This window comes from Gadus macrocephalus, chromosome 13, assembly GCF_031168955.1.
Source record: "Gadus macrocephalus chromosome 13, ASM3116895v1".
Lineage (NCBI taxonomy): Eukaryota > Metazoa > Chordata > Actinopteri > Gadiformes > Gadidae > Gadus > Gadus macrocephalus.
Window position 1 is genome coordinate 6194280 of NC_082394.1, and position 12153 is coordinate 6206432.

General features: G+C 49.1%; 1 protein-coding gene across 1 annotated transcript in view; it reads left to right on the plus strand.

The window, feature by feature from the left end:
* LOC132470687 (potassium voltage-gated channel subfamily B member 1-like) overlaps nucleotides 1-10035 on the plus strand; it is a 33015-nt gene extending 22980 nt beyond the window's left edge. The window contains exon 3 of the mRNA XM_060069492.1: nucleotides 7225-10035. Coding sequence (XP_059925475.1) covers nucleotides 7225-9129 — 1905 coding nt within the window. The 3' untranslated portion in view covers nucleotides 9130-10035. The remainder of the gene's footprint in view (nucleotides 1-7224) is intronic.
* Nucleotides 10036-12153: the final 2118 nt, after the last annotated feature.

Consider the following 12153-nt stretch of genomic DNA (forward strand, 5'->3'; position numbering starts at 1 on the left):
CGGGGGAACGGCTGAGCTGTACTGTGCACTGCCAGAACTCCACCTCTCTGTGTTCATATCTGGTGAACGGGTGATGGGTTGCCATAGCGACAGTGAATGAGGGAAGGGGGGCGGGGGGGGGGGGGGGGATACTTGGGTAATTTTTAGTTCCGATGCTTTCACAGTTTCACAGGTGCACATGAGAGGGTGGGACTGTGACAGACTGTCGTCTGTCTCACAGCTCTAATTATAGCACTTTTGAAAAGAAGCCGAGCAGAGACTATGCTAGGAGTTCATCTGAGTGTAGCCGTCCTCAAAGGCTCGAAATGTAGACAAGAATACCCCAAAAAACATGATATAATAACGGCGCTCGCAACAAAGTTATATAACCTAGAACTGTGTAGCTTACATCATCTGGCGTGGAGGTATCTGTGTAAGGGTTAGCTGGACATACGTATTCATTCGCTGTATTGTAAGGCACCAGATAAAAGCGTCCACCAAATGGCGTAAATTGTAGGTATATTTCTAGCTCCAGTTGTACCAGATCTGATTTTACCCCTTCCTCAGCTTCAGGTTGGATGTTTGAATTCGTAATCACTTCGGCGGCATTGAAAGGAGGAGACAAACTTAAATGGATCCTAGCATTCAAAATGATGGTTACGCAGGTAGGGTCGTGTCGCTGTTGAGTGTGTGTGTGTGTGTGTGGGGGGGGGGGGGGGGGGCTTTGGGGGTGTCCTCTCCTATTCCAGAGGGTGGCCCCGAAGCGAGCGCCCCGGGCTAACCCTCTCTACGTGAGGATGACACCCTACCGTGTCCCGGGAGTCGAGTGACACGGCCTGAATGGTAAACACTGTCGTGACCGGGAGAGCGAGCTTGGCTGCCAGAGAGAGCGAGAGAGAGAGAGAGAGAGGGGGGGGGGGGGGGAGAGAGAGAGAGACAGAGACAGAGACAGAGAGACTGAGAGACTGAGAGACAGAGAGCGGGAGAGAGAGAGAGAGAGAGAGAGAGAGAGAGAGGGGGGGGGGGGGGGGGAGAGAGAGAGAGACAGAGACAGAGACAGAGAGGACTGAGAGACTGAGAGACAGAGAGCGGGAGAGATACGCATTAGTAAACTTTAATTATCTGTCGGTGGACACCAGATAGTTAAAGGCATCTTCCCTGTTTTCTGCGACCGCAGGTATCAAGATTCAGGCCAAGGTTTTAGACACATGTAGACTAAACATGGCTGGACAAGTGAACAGGGCTCTCTTCCAGAATGTGAGGAGAAAAAATGTTGGTTCGATTTGGTTCGTGTGTGGGCCATGAAATGTAATCAGATGTAAACTAGGCATAATCCCCAACTGATGATTTACCCGAAAGAGAAAGAAAACAGAAGAAAGAATGATGGAAGACACAAATAAACACATAAGACAAACTGCAGGAAGATGTTTCTCATGCCATCTATATTCAGACAATCATTTGTACAGATTCTCCAGCCAAAAGTCAGCCTGTTTTTATAATCAAAGTGGTTGACGGTAAGATTCGAGAGTTCTAAAAGAGAGAACGGAAAAGAGCAGAAGGGAGCAAGATTTAGAAACGAAACTGCCAAAAAAAAAAACTCCCTCTGTTCTCCCTCCCTCCCTACGTATCTCTAACATAGCAGTGTTGCATTTCATGCACCTGGGACTAACCGGAAAGGGATATACCCTGAACCAATCAGGGAAGAGATGCCCCTGTTGGTCAGAAATAAGAGGGGACGGCTTAAAATCTAAATTTGCTCATACCGAGGCATGTGCATTCATCGAGGAACAGATATTCTCACTGCACAATTCACTCAAACGGATTGCTGTGCCATTTCTAACAAATCACCCTCAAGTAATAGCTCACCTGCAACCCCTTTAAATGTAGCCTTTGTCCCCTTCAATAGAGAAAGGTGGCGGGATGTTTTGGTTGACTTGTTATTCGATGGCAATAAGTGGGCCCGGAGCGCCGTGTACACAGTATGCTGCCGTGTGAAAGCAGAGAGTACAGCAAGCCAACCGGTTCGGCCTTGTTCCACACAAACACCCACAGACTCTCCTGGGGATCAGAGACGACGGGCTTTATTACATTAGTGAGGATCCACCACGCATTTCGGTCTGCTACCTCCATCGCCTGGAGGAGGAGAGTCCTCCCCGCAGCCTGCTGAGGGGTTTCCATGGCAGGCTGCCTGCCTCTTCTCACTCTCCTACACGAGGGGCTGACACGCTGGGGAAGAGACGGCACACACACTCACACCACGTTCCAATAAGACTCACATTCAGCTGTGGGCTGAACTTGTTTCTCCTAGTATATTGTTGGTCGGTTGAGGCCTCTGAAGACAAGATGCTTGAATGTGTATTTTTCGAGACGGAGACGGACAACGGATATGTTAGGACACTGGATGACCTGAATGAACTCCAAAATAAAGCTGGTGGCTAAAGCTGGGCCAAATGGGTCCTCCCACTCACATATGGTAGCAGGGCTGATGGCAGGGGCAGGGTACCCAGATGTTTTTTTTACAAGGACTTGGCATGCAGGGCGACTGTAATGACATGTGTAGCAGCTCTCTCTCTCTCTCTCTCTCTCTCTCTCTCTCTCTCTCTCTCTCTCTCTCTCTCTCTCTCTCTCTCTCTCTCTCTCTCTCTCTCTCTCTCTTTCTTGGTCGGTTGCTTACACTCTCTCTTACATACACAGGTACAAACACTACAGTATATCTATTTACATATCTATATATACATATATATATATATATATATATATATATATATATATATATATATATAGTGTCATATACGTTCTCGTTGCCCTATCTGTCTTATCCCTTAATATGCAAGGTTTTTTTTATATGTACCTTTAACATTTTCTTCTCACAGTATCCCAGGGAAGCAGCGATGAGCTGGGTCTGTCGGAGAAGTTGAAACTGAACTGCACCCACTGATCAACTACAAAAGCGTGAATGCACCAGCGCTAGGGCCGACTGCATAACAACCCTGCCAAGGTCTCGCCTCTGAGAATCAACAACTGGCAATAGAGCTTTGGAAACCATTAAAACATCCACATTGCATCTCACAATTAGCGTGTCTTTTAAGTGCTGTGATGCACTGCCCGCGCCCATCTTTAATGACTTGTGAAAGGGAAAACAAGATGGGACTATTATGCAGACTTAATGTGCCACACACAGACATCCAGACATATGCGTACAGTAAACACACACACACACACACACACACTCCCCTTTTCCCACCCACAGAGGAAACTGTGTGGTTGCGTGAGCCGGGCAATCCATCACCTTGTCTCTTGCCAAAGCAGAGAGGCGCTGGGGCTGATTTGGAGGTCAGGAATAGCCCTGCGGTCCGGTCGGAGGGCTCTGACACGGGACAGAAACGGATGCAGCGCAAGGTGAAACTCTGCAGACGAGTTGGAAATAGCGCCGCCACTGTGTCACGGTCCGGACACAGCTTTTTTTTCAAACAACAATATAGGCCTGCATGAGTAAACAACGATGCAAGGCAGCTGATACGTTTCACCCTTATATGAATATATTTCCAGGGCTTTTTCGTCAGGCGAGTGTGTCGGCTGCAGAGTATGTGTGTGTGTGCTGCAGACTGCAGTGAGCCACACCGTGGGTCTATTATGTCACAGTTTGGTGCGGTGGGCCTCCGCTGGGTACCTGCTGTCCCGGTAGATCCCCCCCCTCCCCCCCCCCCCCCCCTCCACCTCCTTCTCTTCTTGACTATATTTTCCACTGCAGAAACCCCCAAACACAGCTTCCTGTCTGTGTCTGTCCAGCCTTGGCGCCGCTTGCTGCACCCGCCCCCCTCGGCCCTCCCTGTCTCCGGGTGCCTTCTGGCAACGTGCAGAGCGCATCACGATACGTTAGGAAGAACACGGGGAGAGAGAGTATGGGCCTCAGGGTACACCCCTGAAGTCTGAACCACCACCTTCCAGGAGAGCTGATGTTCCCACGGGAGGAAGGGTTTATGGTCGCTATACAGCTCCCGACTGTTGTCTAATTGCAACTTCACCGAAGTGTGCTATTAATAGTCCCACTGCAGTACATAAGAGAGCGAAAGGCCCCACGAATCGCTCCGATGAAGAAGGCCGGTTGTTTCGAGCTTTATGGACAAACTAGGAAATCACTAGCACAACTATTGGGACGGTTTTTTGCAGACAAACTTTAAAATCACAATCAATAATGAAGAAGACTTAAGAAGTGGGATACAAAGACGCCATTTTCAGACGTGTCGGGCGCACAAGTGGAACCGGAGTTAACAATGTGCCACACGGATGAAGGAACTCGCCCGAGTGAGTGGGCTCTTTAAGGAAGGCCGAGGAAAAGTTACCACAGATGCTGGCTTGAAAACGAAAACATCATCACAAACTCGACCGGGTGCCAATTTATCTGTCACGCCGTGTTCTCACCCAGCCCTTGTAAGAGCCATTTGTCATGTCTCAGGTCAGAGCCCTGACTCCTCGTTCACAAATCTCTTCTCCTCCATCCTCTCCTCGGGAAGTGTCTTTTTCTTTTTTCACTGAAATGTTCTCTCACTCTGAATTATTCAGCAGCTCCATCTTCCCATCGCACACCTAATAGATCCATCTGCAGGTGTCCTTCAGCCGGTTGTGCTGCCATTAAGCAGTGCTGCTCGCTGCTCTTTGTGTTTTGCAGCATTTTTCTCTCTTCTGAAACCGTGTTGTAGTGTCGCCATGAGTCACCTCATCCTAGAAGCGTTGTTGTAACCATGGGGAGGGGGGGGGGGGGGGGGGGGGGTTAGCTAAATGCTCTTAAAATGTTGTGTGTTGCTGGTGAGGATGTTGAGGATGGGAGCGTTATCGGAGGCAATTACTGCGCCATGTCCAGAATTGATTAGAAAATCATAAACGGTCAGTGTCAATCATGTGGACCATCACAAATTGCCCATTTAATGAAACAAACTAAATATATCCAAATGAATAACCATGAACATCAGCACCACGACTCTTAAAGCAAGAGGCAAAGGATCCTATAACAAAATGACAAACATGTTGCAACACTCTTTTTTATCTGGAACATGGGAGACCACACACGGTATATTACAAGCCTCAATTTCGTTATTATTACAACATGCCAGCCTCTTATTATTCAGTAGGCAGCAGAATTCACCTTGGACAAAAACTAGGTTACTCTTTTGGCAGTTCAGGCTTACAGGTGCTGCTGCACACACACACAAACACACACACACACACACACACACACACACACACACACACACACACACACACACACACACACACACACACATCCCTTTTCCAGGACATAGGGATAACATGTACTTCCTAAGGGTATTAAATATTCACTTTCCTGCCTCCTGGTAGGCTTGGGGCTAATTAGGCAAAAGGTGTGTGTGTGTGTGTGTGTATGTTTGTGTGTGTGTGTGTGTGTGTGTGTGTGTGTGTGTGTGTGTGTGTGTGTGTGTGTGTGTGTGTGTGTGTGTGTGTGTGTGTGTGTGTGTGTGTGTGTGTGTGTGTGTGTGTGTGTGTGTGTGTGCGTGCGTGCGTGCGTGCGTGCGTGCGTGTGTGTGTGTGTGTGTGTGTGGGGGGGTGCATGCTTGCATGTGTGCATGGCTAGAATGCTTAGAGTAGGAAGCTTGTAACTTTTCTTTAATTCTATTTCTATTTTCTCTCATAACGTACTTTGTCATGGACTCTCAGAGTGCTGCATCGGTTGAGTTATAGAGTGAGAGACAGTAAGGAGAACCACAGGACATTATGGACAGAAACCCCATACTGCTACACAACACATATACTATTATTACCCTACGATCGACAGCATCACTGATCCAATCAGACGATGAAAAGCTCTGTTATGAATCTCTGTAGCATTCGCGCCTCTACGAAGGCACGCTGAAAATACGTGTCCTGTTCCCTATCACCTTCTCACTGTTCTCCTATCCTCTTCCTTTCTCTCCTCCTCTCCATCCCTTAACTCTCCTCTACTCACTTTCCCCTCCTTCCTTCTCTCCCCTATCCTCTGGTGGTGGTGTTTGTGGTGGTGGTGGTGGTGGTGGTGGTGGTGGTGGTTGTGGTGGTGGTGGTGGTGGTGGTGGTGGTGGGGGAGTGGGGGGGAGGTATTCCTGGAGAGGAGACTCTCGGGGGAGGAGCCACGGTCATGGTTCCGCTCTTTCAATCAAATCACACCTGGGGTCCACACCATCACTATCCTCATTAACTCTTACCCAGCTTGACGTCTGTGTCACAGTGCATTAGTCATGATCCGGTTCACACTGAAGGAGTCAAAGCTCAGGAGCCTATGGTTTCCAGCTCCGTAGGCATCTGAGTCGACCTCCATTGCTTTTTTAACTGTAACTTCCACTGTTCACTAACGCCACAATCTCTTGATTGCACATCGGGGTCACGCTTTTACTTTGAAATTGACGTCTTGGGCTTGCGTCTCAGTGGTGCGGTTATACTCTTCGGTTGTGGTGTGGTTCTAATGGGTTGTCTTTGAGAGTGCATCCGTCACCCCTGCCTTGGGAGATGGACTTTTGACAGTTGCTTTTAGCCCCCCTGCCCCTGAGCTGAACCAGTTATATCTTCTCCGAAAACACCCAATGTCATTTACTACCATCCTCCCTGTAACCTACTTCACACTCCAAACAGCCCTGCCCCCCCCCCCCCTCCCCCCACTGGCTTGTCCCTCCCTCGAGGCCAAGTTGGGCCTCCGTGAGCCAGTTGCCTGTCCGGATCAATTAAGGTTCAGGGCCTCTGATTGGTTCCAGAAAATAATCACACTCTCTATTTGCCAGGGACACACGGTGTCCAACGTGACCTTGTACTGGATTTCATGCTGGTTTGGAGAGAGGGGCAGCACAGCCGGCATACCCCCGCTACACACTGGTTGTTACACACCAACCCACACTGTTGTGCGTAGCACATGACGTCATCAATGGCCAGCAGATTGGCAGTTGTCATCCGGCAATGTTCACTGTAGCTTCGCAAGCGTTTTATTATAGGTCTTCCATTTATTATAGGATCTCAGAATGTGTGTATGAGTGGGTGGTTAAATAAGTGATGGGTTGAGTGTGTGTGCATGCCTCGGTGTGTGCCTGCGTGTATGTGTGTGTAGGGAGGGGGGAGGTTACAGTCTGCTTCTCTGCTTATCATCACCTGCCTCCCTATAATTAACAGGAACAGATTCTCCATCCTTCTGGCATTATAAGAAGAATCTATTTTTTAATCCAAGTATATCATATTTTTGTGTTTCAGATCCTGGCCATCATCTCCATCCTCTTCATCATCCTATCCACCATCGCCTTGTCTCTGAACACCCTCCCGGAGCTCCAGGACACCGATGAGTTTGGCCAGGTCATCGACAACCCCCAGCTGGCCCACGTGGAGGCGGCGTGCATCGCCTGGTTCACCATGGAGTACCTGCTCCGCTTCCTCTCCTCGCCCAGCAAGTGGAAGTTCTTCAAGGGCCCGCTGAACGTCATCGACCTGCTGGCCATCCTGCCCTACTACGTCACCCTCTTCCTCACCGAGTCCAACAAGAGCGTGCTGCAGTTCCAGAATGTCCGGCGGGTGGTGCAGATCTTCCGCATCATGCGGATCCTGCGCATCCTGAAGCTGGCCCGGCACTCCACTGGCCTGCAGTCTCTGGGCTTCACCCTGAGGAGGAGCTACAACGAGCTGGGTCTGCTCATCCTCTTCCTGGCCATGGGCATCATGATCTTCTCCAGTCTCGTCTTCTTCGCCGAGAAGGATGAGGACGACACCAAGTTCAAAAGCATTCCGGCGTCTTTCTGGTGGGCCACCATCACTATGACCACCGTGGGTTACGGAGACATCTACCCCAAAACCCTCCTGGGGAAGATAGTGGGGGGTCTGTGTTGTATAGCAGGAGTACTGGTGATAGCCCTGCCCATTCCTATCATTGTAAATAACTTCTCAGAGTTTTATAAGGAACAGAAGAGGCAAGAGAAGGCCATCAAAAGGAGAGAGGCCTTGGAGAGAGCCAAGAGAAATGGCAGCATTGTCTCTATGAACATAAAAGAGGCTCTAGCCCAGAGCATGGAACTCATGGATGTAACGGTGGAGGACACAGGCAAGAAGATCCAGGAGAACCACGTATCTCTGAGCCACCAGAAAGAGACATCCAAGCCAACCCTCTCGGACGCCAGCCTGGCCAGGACCCTGGAGACAAGCTTCCAGGAGAAAGCCAGGCCCTCCAGCCCACAGCGTCTAGATGCCCAGAATCTGGAGGAGATGTACAACAGCATGGCCAAGGGCCAGCGCCGGCCGGGCCCGGACGGCAACGACAAAGGGCTGTTGTCTAGGGTCCCGCACCAGAGGACTGAGATGGAGATGGGCAGCATCCCCGCCGCAGCCAGGGGCCGACCAGCGGACCCCGTGATGGACATGAAGAGCATGTCCAGCGTGGACAGCTTCATCACCTGCGCCACCGACTTCCCGGAGAGCTGCCGCTTCTCCCAGAGCCCCGTCGGACGGGTCAGCGCTCACCCCGGCCTGGAGACCACCGTGGAGAACGAACTCGGGGTGTCCCACGGCGCGGCGGTGCGGCGACACGCGCCGGCCGCCGAGCGCGGCGCCCTCTCCGCCACGGGCCGCTCTCTCGGGGCCAAGCACAAAGGCCGGGCGGCGGGCGCTTCGGCGTCCCCCTCGGCGGGGCGGGGCGGGGAGGGCGGGGGGGCTCTGTCGGACGGCTCCTCGGCGCGGAGCCCGGAGGTGTCCGTCTACACCAGCGCCGGCAGCCGCACGCCCAGCAAGAGCCCCGAGAACCTGCCGAGGCTGGCGCCGCCACCGCCGTCCGCCGGCATCTTCACGTTCCACGACGCCTCCATCAACCTGTTCATCGACGCCGACACCGACGACGAGGACCACCACCACCACCGCCACACCGGCGGCGCCGGCGCCGGCGGCGGTGCGGGAGCCGGAGCCGGAGCCCCCCATAGACTGAGCCCTAGGTCCGGCTTTCAGTCCAGCTGCCAGTGGAGGGGGGGCCACCAGGAGGGCCCTCAGAGGAGGCTGCTGGGCCAACGTATGGCCCACGTGGAGGGGCTCCCGGGGGGGGGCCGGGAGAGGCACGTGGCGGGGGAGCCGGAGCCACTTCCGGGGGAGAGGAGGATCTCCAACGCCTCCAAAGACAACTGAGGCAGGAGAGGACGGGGACGTGGGAGAAGCGCCAACAGTCTAAATAAAGCACAATGGGAAATAGGACAGAGGAATTACAACACCCGCTCAGACGTTTGGACTCACGAGGAAGATGTGTGTTTGGGTTGTTTGTGGCTCTGCGCACAAACCTCAGACGAAGTCTACTGTATGTACTGTACAGACCATACACGGAAGACTATATTAGAATACCCTGCACAACACAATAAAGGAATGAACAATTACCGTTTTTTTTTTTCAAACTGCTGGGAGTTTCTCTAGGATGTGTTTGGATCCCTGGAGAACAACAACAGGGTTGAAACCTAAAAGTGCAGACTCGGGGAAGATATTGTCTCCAGACATAACAATATTTTTATGTAAATTTCCGCTTACACCATGCCGTAGCTACGACAACTGGCATGTGTTGATATACTATACATTATCTATAGTTTTCCTTCTAATACTTCCTCAAAACTGGCCTTAGGATATTTATTCACTTTCATGTTTAATTAATTTAATTGTATTTGTTTGCGTTTGTGCATGTGTGTGTGTGTGTGTGTGTGTGTGTGTGAGTGCGTGCATGTGTGTACGTTTGTGTGTGTGCATGCGTGCGAGTGTGTGTGTGTGTGTGTGTGTGTGTGTGTGTGTGTGTGTACAAACAATGGACCATACCCAAAGTTCAGGCTTGTATTCATAGCTATGGCATTGCTCTCTCCGCCCTCTAAATCCATAGGCATACTCTTTCCTCATGTTGAACTCCAAATGGATACTAATATACGCTTAGAAAGAAATTACACTGTGAGCATGTTTCCATGTGGTGTGTTCCCGTTCTGTGCACTTACATCAGAGGAAACTAGAATATGAGTATGTCGGATAATGTACACATAAAGCTATTTGTTTTGAATAATTTCTTGAAATTGAAATTACAACAATTTCAATTTATCCCATTGGAAACACAGGCTCTGAATAATATCCACTTTTTTCTTTCCTCTGTTGAGTTTCCTGTACTGCATGAGTATTAATATTGTACATGCATCATTTTGGAAGGAAAACAAATCTAACAAATATATTACTACACTAGTTAACGGAAAAGATCAAAATGTGCAATTATATTTTTAACATATTTTCTAAAGAAGTGAGTTCTAGCTCAATATATTATGCTAATCTTATAGTTTTGCATTTTCTTATTATTTTTTATTTCTAATAGTGTAGCCTATATTAAAGGATCAGATGATCATCTTATATTGTTGGCTACTGGCCACTTTCAAATATAGAAAGCAATGTGAGGGAACCAAATGTTTTATATATTAAATAATATGTTTAGTAAGGATTACTAATACACTCATATAAAACTGCTGAGATGTTTAATTCTACATAATATGGTTCTCCCTCCTATAAAGCAATCCGTGTGGATGGATTAATCAGCGGAACACTTCTTGATGGGAAACCAATTAGCACCAGAACAAGGAGTCATTTTTAGCATCGACTACATTTAAAAACAGACCGAGAGACGTTTCACTAAGGTTTTCTGTAGACAGTGTGAGCTGGGTTGAGTCGTGGTGCACAGCGATCGGTGAACAGAAAACATTGTGCTATTTGTTTACACCTCTTCAACCACTAATTAAATTAGAAACAAGCTGTGGCTCACAGCAGGGGGGCCCGCTCCCCACACACCAAACATAGCCTTCGGGAAGAGTTCACGTCCAATATCAAACACAGTCGCCTAAGCTACCTCCTAGCACCATGTGTGCGTGTGTGTTTGTGTCTGTCTGTAAGCTAAATAAGCACATTCTCCTGGGTGACAGCCCCATATTTATGGACCATATGCGGTTCTGCATTGTGGTCATCTGGTCCTGCTCTTGTGACTTTTATGTTGTTGTTTTGCTTTTTTTTCATGCAGAAATTTGACAGTCCACCTATTTCCAGTTCTATATTTGTTAACCTTGAACAATAAAGGAAAAGCGAAAAGCTGTTTGTACCGCTGCCATCGTTCCACGTGTCACGAGGTGGACGCTCTCTGTGCCTTTTCTCCTAACACACACCTGCCCCACACCCCGAGTCTGTCCCATGGGGTTTCTGTTCAATCGATGACTGATGGAAAGGAAACGATGTCCGTAGCAAGTGAATAGAGAGGACCAGACAAACATTAATTCCATTTGAGAGCTCCTCTCTTGCACACTCGCACATGAGGCATTCACATGAAACATACCAGGGCCAACAACAAACAAACCGACCTGTGTAGACTGACATAGGGCACAATACAGTTTCCATGGTGACCGTTGAGATGCATGACTCAAATTGGCAACTAGAAAGTGTGACAATGTAAGGAGATAGAAATGGCCTCACGCTTAGACCTGTTTCCAAGGCAATTAAAAGCTTAGATTCTTCCTTACATTCAATCAGTAAGTAACTTTCTCCTTTGATGCTACCATCCTTAGTTATTTCAAGGACAAAGTGTTGTAGATACAGGAACTAAACGAGAATTAAATCCCCCCCCCCCACCTCCCCCTGTTGTCAAGAGAGCTGCAAGCTATAATTATTATTAGAAATATTTAAATATTATTTCACTGCAGCAAGTATTCTTCCTCATCTCATCTCCTGCACCGAGCCCACATCGTAACACAAAGGTATGGACAGAGTCATACAAGACCAGTCTGTGAATAATTTAGTCAACTTAGTCACCAACATCTTTATTTTAGTGACATGGGCCGGCCTTCACTCATGTTTTCCTGACAGATGGAAGAGTCTTGTTGTATCTGCCACTCTGTCCAAAAGCATTGTATTTCTGTCCAGTCGTCACTCTTTCGTCTGATATATAAAGAACACAAAGATAATGCTTTTCTTGTAGCATTGGCTCCTCGCGGTCTATGAATAGGAGGGCCGGCCATGCAGAGGACACGTGAGAAGAAGGATCTACCCTAGACATGCCTTTGTCAGATGCTGTCGCAGCGACCCACAAACGTCCCGGAGCCCCTCTGGGAAGCTACGGGACATCCAGTTCACTGGAAATTGTTGGCATGTTTGGGA